General features: G+C 38.6%; 1 protein-coding gene across 4 annotated transcripts in view; it reads right to left on the bottom strand.

Moving 5' to 3' along the window:
- Positions 1 to 18,938, bottom strand: part of RPS6KC1 (ribosomal protein S6 kinase C1) — an 83,728-nt gene that overhangs the window by 20,349 nt on the left and 44,441 nt on the right. For all 4 annotated transcript variants that reach the window (XM_021547610.3, XM_085576041.1, XM_085576042.1 and 1 more), the window contains 3 exons: positions 18,192 to 18,284; positions 7,332 to 7,379; positions 5,642 to 5,774 (listed from right to left, as the gene is read on the bottom strand). In XM_021547610.3, the coding sequence (XP_021403285.3) occupies positions 5,642 to 5,774; positions 7,332 to 7,379; positions 18,192 to 18,284 (274 nt within the window). The remainder of the gene's footprint in view (positions 1 to 5,641; positions 5,775 to 7,331; positions 7,380 to 18,191; positions 18,285 to 18,938) is intronic.

Genomic DNA, 18,938 nt, shown 5'->3' with positions numbered 1-18,938 from the left:
ATTATATAGTCTCCCCCATCCCACCAGCATTAAAATTAATTACTACAAGCTAAATATTTTCATCTACATATTACTAGTGTTTAGTCACAAATTTATTCTGAAAACACAATTCTCAAGTGTCAAAGTGTGTTCACAGATGACGACCCATGAAGACTCACGTAAGATTTTTGGACTTTGGGAAGTGTCTGGCATAACACCACCTCAGCCTCCAGGTATGACTTTATTGCAAGTATGAGCACCAGTGCTTCCTCTGAAGCACTCCTTCTGAAGGAAGTTGTAAGAAAAGTTCTTTCTAACAGAGGCCTGCTTTGAGCTTTGACCCAGGGAGGCAGAAAGCTCAAAATCTTCTTTCTGTGCTCTTTTGTCACATCTTTTTCCTGTGTCATTACTGTACACCAGGTGTGCTTTTACATGTGACACCTGAACAGCTCTCACTGACCCAAATATTTTGTGCTCCTGCACTAAGATGAGAAGGGGTTGGGCTGCCCAGCAATATGAAGAATGCAATAATTATCCTTGCACAACCTGAGTTTTTCACCTATTGACAAGTCAAGCTGCTCTCAGGACAACTCCTGTCTTCTGCTCTCTCCAGCTGACTTCATGCAAGATTTCATGCAGCCTCCACTAGATTTGGGCTTCTACTTGGTTTACTGCAGCTTAAGGGAGACCCAAGAAAGATTGAGGAAGGAAAAAGAGACATGTTGGGATCAATACTTCAAAAATCCACAGAAGAATCACTGGCAGATTTGAAAGGTTCAGTAAACAAAAAATTTGCAAAAGACAAAAAAGAAATCTCTCTATTTTTACTGTGTTCAGGAATTCACCACTGTCCACTTGTGAAAACAGGGAGAACTGCAACAATTCATTTGTTTTTGCAAATCTATTATCTTAGGTTTTCAAAAAGAAGTTTTTCATTATTAATGACTTGTATTTAAAAATCACACTGGAAATGACTACTTACTGCAACTCCAACTTAAGAGTTAAACACAAGTAAACAAAACAAAAATTATGTCCAAATATGTTAACATACAAATATTTCAAGACTGGCCTCCTGGTCAAGTGGAAATACGTAAATAAATGCCATGCAATAATTGTGTTCTATAGTGAAAAACAACAATTTCATTCCTTTTTGAAAACATTCAATCCAGGGTCAAACAAAAGTGATATTTGTATCTGCGTATGTAATTATGCCTTTATGAATGACATACTAATAATCTTCCCCCCCTCCCCATGTGTTGTGTAAGATCAAGAAAACCCATTAGCAAACCATGCTAATATAGTATCAGGAATCTATAAAAACTAAAATTACAGAAATCAATCCAAACAAGTAAGCTTCAGTCACTGTCAAATAGTTCAACAGACTAAATAACTATAAAAGCTACAGTGTTAAGCTAAAGTTTATTAGTGTTTAATGCAATTTCAGAACTATATTATTAACTTAACTAATTATTAAGTTTCTTTTCTTCTACCATGAACTGATCCTACAGCCAGCCTACTTCAGTATTTCTGGTTTTATAACCACATGAAAATCATAAAATTCCACATTCTTCTGCAGTTATTCAATGAAAAATTTCTTATTAGCAGTGCCATACTTAACCACATTTCCAGCATTCTGGAGCTTATACCTCTGCTTCTAAAGGCAGAATCTAAAAAGTTAGTGTCCAAAATAATCAACAGGAAATTCAGCATAAAGTGACCAAGTGATGAAGCTGACTAGGAATCTTTTGTATTCTTTCAAACATTTCTACAGCTTTTTTATTAATAGCACTTGATGTAGGACCACCAAAAAGAACATACAGAGACTATACAGTCTATATGACAGAATAAAATGAAATATAACAGATCAGCAAATTTGTTTCCTAAACATGTTTTTCTTCCAGCTTACAAGGAAAATTCATGACCAGCTGGATTCTTCTTCACCCAGTGCTCAGACACTTCCCATTTCAGTTTCACATCCTGAAAGACTGGCTGACTAATAAATAAAATCAATATATAAATCAAAATAAATCAATAGCTTTTGCTAGCTTGGTCCATGAGATTATTCCCAAGGATGAAGTACTGCAATTGTCACAGAAGTGGAATGCAGCTAAGAATGCAGCAGTCACTGTACTTAGGAAATCCCAAAGTCAAAGTGAACAACCCAGGCTTCCAAATAACTGTACTGTGATAGAGAAGAAAAACAGAGTACTGAAAGACATATGCTTGAATTATTCTCCAAAACTGGGCCCAAATCTCCACATCACTGCATAAGGATTTCTGTACAGCCAGGACTTCCAATCCTAAACCATGCACCTCATTATAATTAATAGGCTTCCTTGCTGGAAAAGGAATAATTTCATGGTTTTCAAAGAATCACTGTCCTCCTTTTGAACAGAGACATGCCTGCTGGTAAACTTCACCATGCTAACACAACAAAAGCTACAAAAGTGAAGCTTGTACAGTTCCTAGGCCAAAAGCAAAGCAGACACACAGGGACCGCCATGAGACAACAACAACCTTCCACACCATCCCAACAGAGGCACAATGGAGCTGCAGCTCCCCAGGAACAGGAAGCTGACCTCCTGCCTAATCTCTAACATGACAGTAGTTACAAGCACCAGAGTCCTGTATCTGCACTCTTGTATTTCCAGTGCTGCTGCTGAATCTCTGCTGCAAGGCTTGCTAGTTTAGGCAAAGCTCCAATGCACTTGGAGCAAAAGCAACTATTCCAAAGCAGCCTCCTGAAAAAGTTACTTGCCAAGGAGCATATCACCTTCCCTACATTTTTTGATTGCTGTCAAATATTTACAGCTAGCATTATCTCCTCTCCTAACAACAAATCCCCAGCTTTGCAAGCCAGAGCTACCGTAGTGTTGTCTATCATTTGCTGTGTGCAGCAAGCCTCTTCAGCAGGAAGTTTCTTGAGTGCTCTCCAGATTGATAGGAACTCCAGCTTGTTTATGCTTAAAGAGATTTGACAGCTTCTAACAGCCACTTAAACTTTGATGTCCCATGGAAGCCCCCCAGCCTGTTTTTGAAGCATCTGTTTCTAAAATTTCTGTTGTTAGTAGTGCCAGGAAGAAGTGAGGCCTTATTAACATCAGATTGGCTCTCTCCCACACTAGAATTTGGCAAGTGCTTTCCAAAAAAGCTACAAGATAACTTTATGGACTTTTGTGATTCTGATGCATCCTTGAAGCCCCTCACTGTGGCCAGGAGAAAAATCCCTAAGAGAACCCAAGACCTCATTCACCGATTCTAGGCATGCAACACCATCATGATTTACCAAAACAACCAACCATCCAAGTCTTCCTCTTGATCCTGTGGTCAAGCTTGCAGAATTTCATACAAAACCCAATAGTGCTGCTCTTAATAATACAATTTAAATCTGCTATGAACAGGAAACAGCGAGCAGCTCAGCAAACATATATTGCTCATTCATATATTGTCCATTAAAACCTCTGAATTTGCTACAATATGAGCCACTGCCCATTTAAATTAGTATTTTACCCTTCAAACTCACAATGGAGTAGTTAATATACCTAACATCATAAATCATTACCACTTATAAATTTGACTAGCACAATCTTCTTTCTTATTGGAATATGAATATTTAGAGAATTCATAAGTCATGAAATAAAATTTCAAGAGACTATTACTTAAAAAGTATCATCTTAGAAATTTTTATCCTTTCCCAACATCAACTACAAGCACATTCTCTATTCATATCTGGTCTGAGATGGACAAAATTTTAAGATAGGTTTGTCTATAGGGGTTCCTGGTATTATTATCCTTGTTATTTAAAGAATGAGTACTACTAATGTAAGACTGATCTGATCAAGACCATCATCAGTGGAGTGAGCAAGACTACTCTGCATATAGTGCAGCATAACTTTAGCCCTATTTTTATCCATCCTTTATTCACACAGAGTTAGAAGCCTTTCTCCTGAATCACTTTCCAGCATCAATGTCATAGCAGGGTGAGGAGCAGTGGCCATTGCCCCAGTTTGGGATTTGGAATCAGGCCCTACATCTGCAATACACTTATTGAATACATTCTCAAGCAATTTACTCATCACTGTGTACCCCAGCTACCCCTCTTTACAACAGAAATATTATATCGCTCTTCCTCCCCCTTTGAGTATTCTGAACAGTAGCATCATGAAAATGAAAGTGCTCTGTTCATGCAACGTCTCTGCTTTTCTTACAGTTGTCACAATAAAATTAACACTTCCAGAAGACTGTCTTTGTCAGCTGCTCACACTGGGCTTTCTTAAAATTTTTGTTCTTACATCTGACCACTTCTCCCATGAAATTCTACTACTACTCTACTCACTTTTCCATCTGTCTCAAGGAAGAACATTCTTCCTAAAGAGAAGAACAAAACTGTAGGACTTCAGAAACTGCATAAATATTAGGAAGACTTTTTAAAATTATGTAATTATGCTAGTTTTAAGGGCAGCTGGTATCTGACAAGGGTTGTCAGTGGGTTTTTTTGTTTGGTTTGCAGCTCCTTTGGTTGTGGGTTTTTAAAAATACTTTTTCTCTGAACAAAATATAACAGCTTATGTGGAGATTGCAGCTTACGTGAGAATTTCCCAATTATCTTGTGTATTATTATATACACCCCTCAAAAAAAGTGCTGCACTGTACAGAGCAGCACTGTAAATTCCCAAGATCACCATCAGGCACTACTGCAGTGTGAGCCTTTTCTTCCTGCATCAGTGCTCATGGTAAAACCAAGTCACACATTGCAGAAACATTCATTCTTGTTGCAAAGCTAACTTTAACTGGCCTCATATGACAAACTGTTCGTGAAAAAGCCAAAATCTAAGTTATTAGGGGAAAAAAGAAATAATATTCAATGTAATAAAATTATCTTCTCTATCAGTCAGCTTAGTTCCTCACATCATCCATTCTGAGTTACTAACATTTCCTAAAAAAAAATAAGTATTAGCAACCCCAAAATTTATATTCTGCACTCATTCTAAACAAATATGGGTAATTACATTTAGGGAATATTTAAATCCAGGTGTTAGACAAAAAAATCAAAATGTAATTATTTTGTGCCACCTGTTCCCTGTACATTTAACAGGAATTTTATAAATAGTTTGAAGGCACAACTCTGTGGTTCTGCTTTGAACTCCTGTGTGATGCCACTAGCTATTTTCTTAAAAATCCAGATCAGAGCAATATTAACCATCAGGAAAATGTTCATGGTTTTTAGCAGAGCTATTAAATTCTTGTGCAAGTACTTGCAATTTTAACTAGAAGATGCTAAAAAGATTTACTACTCAAAGTTTATGAAAGTAGCAAAAGACTTTACTCTGAGAGATAACTGTAAATAATGCATAGTTGTTGCAGTCAAAGCACTCCCTCTCCTGTAGAAAATAAACAGTAGGAAGCTTTCAATACTGCTACAATTCAAGTAACCCATCAGGATTTGAGGCCATTTGAAGCAGGAATCAGATCCACCACAGAATGAGGGGGGGAAAAGGGGGAGGGACAGAGGAACTGAGTGGGGTGTCTTACATGACATCTCTGGCACACTAAAATATTTTAACTGGATGTATGAGAGATTACTTTGACAGTGAAGTGCACCATTGATTAAAACCAAAAACCTTTGACTCTTTTCAACAATATGCTTAAAGGAGAGACAAACCTTCTGCGTGCTGCAGCACGAGGAAGACAGACTCCTCGGAGATGATGTACTTGTGCAGACACACCATGTTGGGCACGCAGCGGGGGATGATGGTCGTTCTGCTCCTGCTGCACTCACTACTTTTCCTTAGACCCTGACAGAGAACAAAAAGGTCAGTTGTACCCTCAGTTGCCTTTGGAGCCTGCTGTGCTCTGTGTTTATCAACCAAACTAATCTATCCGAGTTACTCTGGGCTTCAGAGAAACCACTCATCTGCTGCTCTATGCCCCTCGGTCCCCTGAGGCTGTGCTGATGGCATCTGGCGCGTTTCCAGAGAACAGAAGATGGCACAAAGCTGCCATTAAAATCAATTACATGGGTCAATGTTTTTATTAGAATCTCTCTCAAACTAAGTCATCAGGATGACACTCAGTTATTTCCCTGTGACCTTTTTTTAAAATTTTGTTTTTGCGCGTGACCAAAAGACACTATTAAAAAAATTCAATTCAAGTCTTAAAGACAAAAGAATGCCTTAGCCTCACAGGTAATCCTCACATTTCCATTTTACTTTACTAAATACAGCAACCACCTCAATAAAAAGGAAAAGATTAGTCTCCTTGAGAGGAAATGATTTTTGGGAGGTAGCACAGGGATGAAGTTGCCAGAAGTGAAAAAATTGATGTGGGAGGGTGGAAGGGAGGGGAGAGAGAAAGAGAAAAAAAATTATGTCAATAGTGTGACCTATTACAATATTGATAAACATAGGCATTTACATGGGAAATTCAATGTTACCCTATCTGCCAGTAGATAATGTGAGGTTCTAATATACAATATTCGCAAATGAAGCTTTATGAGAAACAAACAGGTTTGCTGTATCCCGCACATACAATTTCAAAGGCCAATGCACAAAGTTAAGGAGGGTTGTAAACCAGATCTGAAGCAAAGTCACAAAATGTTAACAAGTAATTAAAGCTTCATGTTCGGGACACAGCTTTTTTTTTCATCCTTCCTGCCATTAGCAGTGGAATTCATGTCAAGGGGAGCCTGAAGTAAATGGCCACAAAAACAATGCTCATAACTAAACCAATTCTCAGCATCACAGATGTTCTGAGCACACTGGGGTCTTGATCTGAACACCTTCTGAAACATAAAAGAGTAATGCAAAAAATTTTATTCTGACCAAATAAGTGTACAGACATGTCGATGAGTTAGTAACATTAAACTCAGTTATCTCAGACTATTGATGTAAAACATAAGGAAACAAATTTGAGGAAGGCCAATTGTACATTTCATCCAGAACCATTTAGGCCAGCAGGATATTCCTCAGCTAAAGAAGACCAAACACAAAGTGCAGTGGATATGCTTGGATTAAGGAGAATTTTCACCTTTGCCAGAAGTCCTGAGCCACCAGGGCTTTATAGATGTTTTAAGCAGCACATTAAATGTGTGATTCTTTACCAAAGTCTGCAAAGGTTTTGGTCTTCATAACCAGAAGCATCTCAGGTGACTAAACCAGCCCATCTGAGCACTAGGGATGTTAGAGAGAAAGGAAAGGAATGCAACTATGCACTGACAAAAAGAATTCCAGGGCACTTAATATGTATTACCATAATAACAGTATGTTGCAGGAATACCTCTATAAATTACAATGAAATTGATCTTTGTGTAGTGGCATAATTTTGGAGGCCATATAATAAAAGATTTTACTCACCTTCAATATAAAAGTCTGCTGTGTTCTAGTGTCCATTACAAGCAAAACCTAAGAAAAAGTAATCAGAATTTATTTAGGATTCACATGAGTAAGCAAACAAAACATAGTTCTTAAATCTAATGTTGAATACTCTTACAAAGAAAGTGATATAATCAATTTAAAAATTAAACCCCTGCAGCATACAGACTTGATAACTAATCTTTATTTTTTTAGCAAAAAACGGACTGAGGATATAGATCTCTAAAATTAGGGTAACAACAACAACAAAAGAAGAGGATTTATTTAGAGAGAAGAGTGTGGATGGGTTTGCTGCAGAGAGAAGAACACCTACAGCTGGCAAAGAGCATCTCTGCTAGCAAGGCATCACCTCTACTGAAAGCACTTTAAACACAGCAATGAGAGAAGCACTAAATAGCACCTACCCTCTTAGCAAGCTCTATTGGTTATGTGTTGAAAACAAAACAAACAAAAAGATGTGTGTGTGTGTGTGTGTGTGTGTACACAAATTTAGGAAACTGCATCTTTAAAAAGCTGGAACCCTCCACCTTCAAGTCACCCTGCTCAGGAATTAAGTGTTTTCAATCCCTAAGAACACAGATGTGCTTGAAATGCCACACAAGACACACAAGCAGCCACACAAGCAGCCACACAAGCAGCACAAGCTCAATCCTCCTCTAGGAACAAGAATGTGCCCTCATTGTTTGTTTACAGCAGACACTGTAAGCTTCCAGTATAAATATTCACATATAGTTATAGCAAAATATTTAGGCTGCAAAATCAAACTCCTAAAGGCCTTCTCTCCCTTGCTGGCACTGGGGTTACCTAACACTGGGCTGAACAGACAAGATGCAGCAACTCCAAGTGAACAGACAAGGAGCAGTGAAGATCACATCAGCTTGCACCCACAAAGGCTTCTTGCAGAGGAATGAGGTATCAGGAGCAACACGACTTCATGGGGTGGCAGCAGGAGAACCCCACCCAGCCTTCCCCAGCTCCCTGCTGCGAGGGGCAGCAATGCAGCCATGCTCTGCTGTCTCTGGATGGCAGCATTCAAAACTTACTTCTCTCCCCACTGCATCTCAAACATAAGGAGAACTGAAGTATTTTCCAATCACTTCTCTCTCACAATATTTCAAAATAAGTCACAGACACTTCCACATTTCATAAACCTCATCTTTTACTAGGGTTGCAGGCAATTTTAAAAGCTTTTCTGTATCTTTGGAGGGGAAAGAACTATCAACCAAAGTTGGTGCTACTGAGTTTTTTTTGACAAAGGAATGACACACAGTTTCCATTTCAAGGACGTGTTAAGGAAAGGCAAATATTCCCAGTCTTTTTGAGGTTGCCACACAACTTTTTAGGCCTCTTATACAGGGCTTCCAGAAACAGTGGAAACCAACTTAATAAATAACAACTATAAAACTGGTTTTCTTATCCTTGCTTAACTAAAAGGTGTAAAATTAAAATTAAAGAAAAACACAAAACCACACCAACCAATGAAAGAAAATCAACAGAACAAGAGAAAAATAAAAGCCACTTTACAAAAGGTGCCAAAAGAAAATAAAAATTGTTTGGAAACATCTATGTGTTTACAATCATTCTCCTTCCTCTTCTCCCAAGTTTGTTTGCAACTAGACACTGTTCACATTGAGGCAATAAATATGAGAACATATGTGATTTTTTTTTTTTAAATGTGCCCTTTGACTGTCAATATCTCCCAAACAGGTGTTGGCTAAATGATTATAAATTGGCCTCTGGATACACCTCTTCAACTGAGCCATACAGGACTGGCGATAATATAATTAGACCTAAAAACATCAGGCTGGTGAATGCTTTCCATCTGTTTGGCAATAATGTTTAGTTAACAATAGTCTTTAAAAGAAGCACCTTCAACTTCAGTTCTTAAAGTTATTTATAGGGCCATTCTTAACACACCAGCACTCTTGCTAACAAGAGCTTTAGCCACTTGGAAATTATTAGCCATACGGCCGTGTATGAAAAGGAATGGCAGCATTTAACATCTGTATCTCTCCAGATTTACAAGCGTCAACCTCATTTAAAGTCATTTCTTAATGAACAGTTCCGTGGTCTGTATTAATATTATAGTTGCATGCACAAAGATCATAAGGAGCCAAACATTTTTTTAATACCAACAGTAGGCCAATCAGTAATGAAGCTGTCAGCATAAAGGACAGAATAATAGCTTCTTTAACCCTCAAACAGGATTTGTTCATTTGTAGAGTAGAAGACACCAATTTAAAAACTGCTCATGGGTTTGCTCACCTTTATAAAGACAAAAATCTAATTTGGTACTAATTTGATACAATTGTCTTTCCAATAAAAGGCTCCTAAAGCCATCTTTTATTCCATGATAAAACAACTGCTATAACTAAAACTGTCATGAAATAATTACCTTTGATAGCATACCTTATTGCACAAATACAATTAATGTATTCCTCCCTTTCATTTTTCACACTTGCTTATCAGCATTGTATTAGCATATGGTGCAACAGAAGAGATTACTGAGCCCTCTCCCCATAAGTTGAAGTACAGAACCACCACCACCAAGGCCAATAAAGCAGCAGCAAGTCCCTGTAGGGTAATTTCATCTGCTGCTATATTGCAGCATCAACACGAAAGCAGCAGCTACAGTTTTATACCTACAATAACAACAGCTAAGATGCCTGTGCCTTTGAGGTTAACTACCTACATGGACTACCCAGTCCAACTAACCAGCTCCTTTCTTTTTGCTTCCCATGAAGCATCCCACCTTCCCCAAGTGACTAACACCTCATTTACAGCTCCACTTCATTTTTCAATTATTTCTTTGTCGATTCAGTACCAACCTTTGGCAAGACTGTTTACTTCAAAAGGGACTCCAAGAAGCCCAGGAAGAGCCTTGGAAGTAACTTCAGAAATTCATGTAGTGATGGTCCATTTGGCCCTGGCAGACTGCAGACTTTACATGGGCCCACCAAATCAAAAACTTGTTTCAAAGGAAAGCAGCCTGCATGCATTATTACAAAGATGTGGTTTAACCAGATCCTCCCAAACAATTAAAGGACAACATGAATGAGTAAGTCACAGAAAGCTATTTCAGGAAGGGGTAAGTCCAGGAAAGAGAGAGTCACAAGTATATTTGTTTGACTTTTTATCACTCATCCAGAGCAGAGAAAGGTCAGCAGTTCTTGGATGCATTACAACGCTGCTGAAGGAGGGTACAACTGACCCAGGTGCCAACTTATTCTCCTCACCTCATGCTTTACAGCCAGTTTATAGACAGCAGTGCACCAAGTCTCCTGTTTGCATTCCTTCACACTTCTCACCCTTGGAAAAAGTGTTTTTGTAATTCTAAGATTCCTTTTTCAAATGCAAAGTGAGGAGTCCTCATCCTAAAGGCACAATGAGACAAAACAGGATTCCACAGAGCATTCCCTGGGACAGAACTCTGCTGTTCTCCAGAGCAGATCACACAGAGATGCTTGCATTTGCCCAGGCAGCTTCTAGCTCACAGAGCTGACAGAACCTCTTTCACCATGTAAGTTGTAATGTTTTACTTCTGACAATGAACTGTCAGCTGTAACATTCAGCATCCTGTCTCAGAGAGGAGGGAGAAGAAGGCACAGCAGGGCACTCCTGGGCACTGAGCAACTAGACTGTGACACAAAAGGAGACAAGGCAAAATCCTATTTGTAATACTAATGGATGAACAGAGTCAAGGTCCACATGCTGGCTCTTGCAGCTCTGTTGCTTACTCATTCTTTCCCATTTTTTTTTTTTTTTCCACTGATGACAACTTCAACACGGCCAAAAACACTGACACACAAATAGCAATCACTACAAATAAATATCTAATGTACATAAGTGTCTTCAGCAGCACAGACATCCTAATTTTGTACAAGCACCGGAGCTCCCAGGAACATCCCAAAAAACAAGTGAACACAGCAGCACTGCATGACAGCATCTCAGTAAAGTGCAGACAGCAATACCCCTCCATGATGCCAAATAGGATTCCCTACTTGTGAATTTTTTTTCCTTTCCTAAGTCAAGAGTTAATTCTGATGCTGACAGCAGCTACTTAAAAAAATTAGCTTCTTAGATTTGATTTACAATGTACCCAACAGCTTAGAGGAAAATAAATTCAATTCAATTCAATATAGTAGGTCCAATTAATTGAAGAAAAATAAAATAAAACCTGCTTGGTAAATAACCATAGTCTAGCTTTAAGAAAACAGTTAATTTTAAGATCCTTTAAATGCACAGAAATTAGCAAATGTTTCGGTATGCTAATTTTTTTAATTAAAAGATATTTCTGCAGTAAAAGCTCTTTCATATGCACTACTGATTCTTCATCAAACGTTAAGTTTCCAACTTAACACCAGTATAGCCGGTGGCAGCCTGAAGGTTTACCATCTGCTGCCACCCAAAGTCACGGTGGCCACCTTCAGAACATATGCATCAAAGCCCTGAGATGAGAGACTGAAGGAATACTGCAGAAGTCAGCATAAGGGGGAGCACAGAGCCAGGGGCAGGCAACAGGCAAGTCACCAGGAAAAAAGAGCACGGTGAAGCTGCAGCCACCCAGCGAGCACCCAGCCAAGGTCACGGGGACAGCGCTGGGACAAGGCAGGGCTGCTCTCCCACGGGTGGCTTTAGCACTAACACCAATCTATCACACTGCACACATTTGCTTCCCCAGCTCCCCTCCCTTTTCTGGGGATTTTTTTACCTCCTCCGTTCTCCCCTGCCCAGCACCTCAATACTGATTTTTTTCTTAGTTTCTGTTCTTTCAGGACATAGCACAGAACATACCTATTCTTTTTATTTACATCTTAATATTGCAGCTTTTAACGCTAATCAAAACAAACACGTCAACACATTTGCTTACAAAAATGTGACTTTAACTTCACTAACACAAGTGAAAAATAGCTTGTGCCTGATCAAAGAAAATTGAGTAGATCTCTTACAGCAGTACCAGACAGCAGAAAGGTTTCCAAGACAAACCACAGCCATGGGATTACTTTAAAACCAGCTCCATTTTGTTATTAAATTGCTGCTTTACACTGAAAACACATCACATAAATATTGTCACCAGTGGGCCACCTCTTAACTCTGGTCCTTATCTGCTAAACAAATGTACACTTACCATAGGATAGATACTCTAGCAAAAGTCCTACAAACTTGAATAGGTATCAGATGATCATCTAGGTTTTCTTTTTGTGTTTACCCCACCAGCTGGAAAATGCTGTAGTGACAGATGACATGGAATGAGACTCATCATCCACCTGATCCCTGGCACGAGTATTTGGGACTGCAAGAAAGCCTCAGCCAGGGCTGGAGCTGAGCTGGGTGCTGCACTCAGGACATGGCTGTGTTGATGGGCAGGAGCAGGGGTGCAATTCCTCCTGCTCTCCTCAGCTGTGCCGGCTGTCACAGGGCTACCAGGATTAAAAGATCTACTTAACACAGATTTATTCTTGTCACTTTTCAGATTACACCACCAGGACTCTCACTCATCTCCCTCTGTCGTTACAGAAAGAGATTACATTTGGCTAATATGTATGAAAAATGTGATTATTCCTTATCCTTGTACCTGTGCAATATGAATTATCTTCAGTTTGCAATTATTCCTCCTTTCAAACCATTATTCTAAGGAATTTACAGACTGTATATTCTATGACTTGGAATAATAGTGTACTTATAGGACAAATGGTGCAGCTTTAAATAATGAAAATGCTAAGAAAGCAGCATATATTCAAATTAGAATTTTTAAATACTTTGAGTCAGTTGGTAACAGAGAGGAAAGTCCATTTTCTTAAAGTAAACTAAAAACTGGCCAATAAATTACAAATGGTGAAATATTAACCTAGAAAATATATCTGGCAGTTTTTACTAGCAAAAGCATTTTGCAATATGAAATGCCACTGGCATCCCAGAGTAGTTGCCTGGAAAAAATTATGTATTAAGCAACTTAGTAACAATTAGGAAGACAAACTTATATAATCTTCCTTTAGAAGAAAATATCTCAATAATTTATTTCTTTCTGAAGGCTAGAAGGCATAGTACAGCCTGCAGAAGAACATTCAACAATGTAATTTCTTTTTTCTAAAGACAAGGGCAAAATTTCCATTACTCCACCAAATCTCACTCAAGTCAAAAGAAATCTTAGTGTGACAAACAAGAAAAGTTAGACAGAAAGTAAGGGTTACAACAATAAACACAGAGAAATATTCAGATTTGTGTAAATGGAAAGATTTCAGGAAAACAAGTGGCAGGTGTTTGAGGGCAGGGAAGAAGGGACAGGACTCTTTCTAGCTGGAAGAGAGACTACATTTTAAAGTTGAGCAAGCTTTGTTACTTGGAGCTTGAAACCTGACAGTGGCTTAGGAATAATCCCACAGCAGTAGGGAAAGGAAGGTGGTGAGCCAAGAAATCAGTTTTGACAAAAACTTTGTAGTTGGTTTGATTTTGTATGACTTGGCAAGCCACTTAAGAAACTAAAAGGTTATCAAAACATAAAACCAGCTCTTAAAAGTTTATTTATATGATAGTTACTATTATTACTCAGTTTCAGATTTCCAACGTTTTTGCCACTGCTATTTTCCATTATGCCCCATTTGTATGTTCATTGCAGTTCCCTTTCCCCCACACCTCTTAGGCACACACACAGCCACTCATTCAAATCTGTAAGATGATCTAAAGGTGCTCAACAGAGTGCACCTGAGAGCCAGGGGAGAGAAAACATCTGCCACAGTCAACTCAGTTTCACAGCTGCAACAGTCTTTAATCTCACCTGACAATAAAAGGCTGAATATTAAAATTCCTAACAAACACTAACTGGACATAGTGAGCTGTCTGTTACTTAGGCACAACACCACACATGCTGCCATAAGAAGGAACTGTTCCTCCTAGCCCTCTGATCAAATTTCATTAGAACTAGCCATAACCTGTTTGAATTCAACTCTGTGTCTGCAGATGATGCATGTGAAGTTGACATATATTCTACCTATTTCTGCCTTTTGGCACTTTCACTCATTAAGGAGACAAGTAGTGATCACACTTTATAAATAATTAATAATATTAATTTGGTTATCCTGTGTATTTTTAAAGTCACTTCATCAAAATGTACAGCCACCAGAATTAGGATTTCTCAGGACAGTATGGGAGACACAAAAAAAAAAAAAAAAAACCTTATATTCATAATTAACAGAATTGCTTCCATTTTCTAAAAAATGTTATCTGTCTCAGAAACTCCAAAAATAGTTTTACCACAAGGCCCTGATGAGAGTATGTGATTTTATTAGGTTTCATAATAAAGCTTAGCAGTGTATTGAACAACAAGCTGAAATGCATGGACAGCTGTGGAAGAACTGAACACAGGCAGTACCAGCACCGACAGTGTGCCTTGATGGGGGACTGGGGAGGGGATAGAAGAGACATGAAAGACAGCCATTGGTTACAGAGGCATAGTTATTACTTAATGCTCTCTGCTTTCAAGGTGAATCTTTAAATTGAATGAATCTAAATAACAGAGGGTTCTAAAGAATAAGAAATTGGGTTTGAAACAGCATTGTGAAGGTATCCAGCAGCACCATAACAAAGTCGTTTCTTTAGGGGCCGGTTGTAGCTTCAAAGGAAAGATTTGCCTAGGGCAGAAACTCAGCACAGAACCTGCAACCTTGATTTTTAATTAGGCAAAGTTTGAAAGCAAAACTCTTCCCTATTCCAAAAAAAGAGATTTCCTACTTTAAGGTACATGAGATGGTAAAATAATTGATCATTTGTAGTTGATGATAACAACAGCTACAATATTTAGGTATTTGTTTCCAATGCAGTACCTCTGGTAACATTAATAAGAGCCTTGCTGCCCAAACAGCAGCACCTCACATTCCACAACACTTGCAGGACAAAAGCCACCTTTACAATTAGATTACACCTCCATTTTCAGAAACCTACTCACAGGCAGGCTCTTTACATATTAAACATATAAGAAACCTGCAAACACCACCTCCTTAACTTTTGACACCATGAAGTGAGCAAACACAGCAGCAGCAGAACTCAAAAAGAAAGAAAAAGAATGGCTTCCTCAAGCAAAATATAAGTCCATTTTAGTCTACTAAAACAGTCAGATTTATACTACAGCCTTTGCATGAGAGCAAAAGCAGAAGGATGGGAGGCAAGGCACATATGGGCATAATTCCCTGAATTTTCACAATAATTTAAGGAGCTTAATAATGCTGAGACCTCTGTCTCAGATATAGCAGAAAAAGGTCAACGCAACAAAAATTACTGAGGTGACAAGGAAGTTGAAAGGGCAGACAGGGAAAGAAAGATTGCACACTGGGAATAAACTAGGCTAAAATTAAATATCTAATCATTCTGCCTGGTCTAAAATAGTTTGAAAAACCCAGAGTTTCAGGTAGCAACAAGCATTTTGTCCCTGAAAATGAAGCCAATTCAAAACACTTGAAGAGGCTTCAAACGAAGAACAAAGAGTGACATTACTCCAAGGGAAAGCACTGAACCTTTCAGCATTTGAATGAGGGAAGGTTAACAGCTGGTTTTCTCGAGGCAGCACTGTAGCAGGCACACACCACTCTGGGCTTCAGCAGTGGGAGAACAAGTCTGCAAACCAACCAACACCATTTTCAAGTCAGTGTGCTTAAACCAGTCTTGCACAGGGTTAGTCAAGCCAGCAGTTACACCACCAGTGACTCATTACTACCCACACACGTATTTTCTGCTGAAACCAAAGCAGCTACCTTTAGGGTTTGAATGGAACATTATTTTCAGGCAAAACTCTGCGTGCTGCTGAGTCAGTTACAGCCTTGTGCCCAAAAGCATAGCATCCTCAATGCCAGCCCTGAAAATCAAAATCCATTTTCAGGAACAAGCACGCTATGTCATCTACTTGGCTGCAGCAAGGATACTTACACATTGATTGGATTTCTCCGTGATGAGAGCTTTAGGGCACATGGAAGCAGAGAAGGAGGGAAATGACAGTGGTGGTGAGGAAGGAAGGGAGATGCTGCTTTAAACCAAAGTCAGGGGCAACATCTCCAGCCCACAGATACATCTGCACACTTTTGTTTCATATTCACGTGCATTTTGTGTATGCATTATAAAACTAAATAAAATATTCTCTGGGCTTAGAGCAGGTTCTCATTTGCCTCTCAATTTTACAGACTCCTATAAATATATGCTAAAAAGCAGCATACTCAGAATAAGGCTAAAATTGTGATGTGAGAATCTGGAAGAAGGAACTCTGAGTACAAAGACACCTAAAAGAATTTTCTACACAATAATCAAACATAAACTCTGAGCCCTATGATACTATTCACACAGGAGCATTCCAGTTATATGCACAGGCTTGTTACTCCTTGCATACATCTCCAACTCTGAGAATCTTGTGGTTTTGTCATCATTAGAACCCTGATTCTCCCCAACTCTGCTTGAAAGATCTGGACATGTTCAGTTCACACCTGGAATGCTTACTGAAACTTCTCAGGGAGAGCTGAGGAGATCTGGTAACACCAAGGACTGCAAAAGCTTCAATCTGATTAAGCATCTTTTCCAGTAGCTGTTCATTAGCACTACACAAGAATGGAGATATTGAGAAAATCTTTTTTGATCCATTTCCAACATTTCTGCAGGCTCACTCTGTCAGAATAATTCAGAAAATCCATGCACACCACATCCATTTAGTGCCTACTAACTTAGTTAGCACCTACTAACAGGTGCTACAGATAGGTAGTCTTTCCAACATGTCTCTATGTATACAGAGTGGAATACAGGTTAAATTCTGTACTTACAAATGAGGAAAGAAGATACAGTGAATATGAAGTCAGAGCTTACAAAAACCTTGTGTGCTATAAAAACAACCATAATACCTAATGTATACAGCCCCCTAAGGAGAAGTTATCAACTTATGCACACAATTACAATGAAACAAGCAAAGAAAAACAAAAACCAGTCCCAATAGCTAAGTTCAGTCCAAACAAAAAAAAAGAAACCAAGAAATACAGACCTCAAGGGATGAGCCACAGGTTTTTGATGCATGTTACAAATGCATAAATTGACCACGCATCAGTAGCTCATGCACAAACTAGGGACTACATAAGGAACTATCAAAAGGCACAAGGGATTTGGCACAGCAAAAAGGAAACGAGCCGTTACAGTCTGCATTAGCCACTGTCACACTGCTGAATAATGCATCATCTTAAAAGTATTTGGTAAGGTGGTAACTAATCAGCATTATCAAAACAACCCAACAATTCTTCTGGTCTCTTAATTAGGCTTGCAAAAAAATCCGTATGGCCCTTTACTGTTTACAGACGGGTATTATCCTGGGATTCTGGAAGACATTATTTGCATGACTCAAAAATAAGCTTGGCTTCATTGCTGAATCTCTGTCTTGGCAAGGGATTTCAATTCTGAATTCTCAGGGAAGGAGAACAGTCGTGTGTGTCCCCAGCTCCAATTTCAAGTAAGAGTTCAGAAGTAAGAATTTCTACCCTTCTATATTTTCAGTATCCACCAGACTGTTCGACTGAAAACACATCAACTTGTCCTTACCCCAGAACAGCAACCATGATTTCATTTTTGAAAAACAGGCCTCATCCTATTGAATGCTACCAAACATGTACCTTTTCCTTTAGCTCAAATACATTTTGCATGACCTTACATGAATTGCTTAGATAAAAGCCTTTTTTTCTTCTACTTTTGTTATTTTAAAGTGCAGATGCATTTGAGTCATTTTCCCCTTTTGTTTCATATCCTTAAGATCCACAGCTTCAAAGACAAAATGTCAGCATGCAGTCGATTTATGACTGAATTCTTGAAGAGACACTGAAGAATTACCTTGTCAATCACCCCAAGGACTCTGAAGGTCTTCAGTTCCTCGGCAGGGCTCCTTAGGTTCCAAGAGGGCCTTGAACTTAGTGATCCTGGAGGCTAATGGAAGATATCAAAGATTATACATCAATCAGGGTGGTACTTGAAGGAAGACTGCCTGCTGAAGCAAATGCCAGGCCGAAGGAAACTAAATTTATCATAAATCAGAGACTGAAGATGAAAGGAGAAGTTTTCTGTTTGTCCTTAGTGGGGAAAAAAAAAACAACTTGCAAGTAAATAAAAGTCAAGATAACACTGAAAACAGAAATTTAAAGAAGAAAAAAGCAATGAATTTTTGTATTTTCTATGCTTAATGGAACTCAGCAATTGATTACTTAGTTCTTACCACATAATAATAATCAATCAAAGCCTTACAGGTATTCTGGGTACAAAATAATTCAGAGATCACTGAGGAAGAGAAAGCAAATTAGAGGCTTTTTAAGCCTGAAGAACATAAAATATAGAATTATAAATAGGGTTCTCTTGCTCTCTGGTGGGCTTTATGAAATCCTTTTAATAATAAGGTGCACAACAGAAACGATTCCGAAAGCTGCCTCAGAAAAAATAACTATCTCTGTATCATTAATCTAGAAATTAACACCACAGCAAGAAAATTGGCAGGTGCTAACTATTCAAGTAGTTAATATGGAAATATACATAGATGTTTGTCCATAGTATGTTTTGTAGTTTCTCAGAGCAAATTCAAAGCTTGCA

This window comes from Lonchura striata, chromosome 3 (assembly GCF_050655825.1).
Source record: "Lonchura striata isolate lonStrDom1 chromosome 3, ASM5065582v1, whole genome shotgun sequence".
In the NCBI taxonomy this organism is placed as follows: domain Eukaryota; kingdom Metazoa; phylum Chordata; class Aves; order Passeriformes; family Estrildidae; genus Lonchura; species Lonchura striata.
The sequence above is the reverse complement of the archived record's forward strand: the minus strand, read 5'-3'. Positions and strand labels throughout refer to the sequence as shown.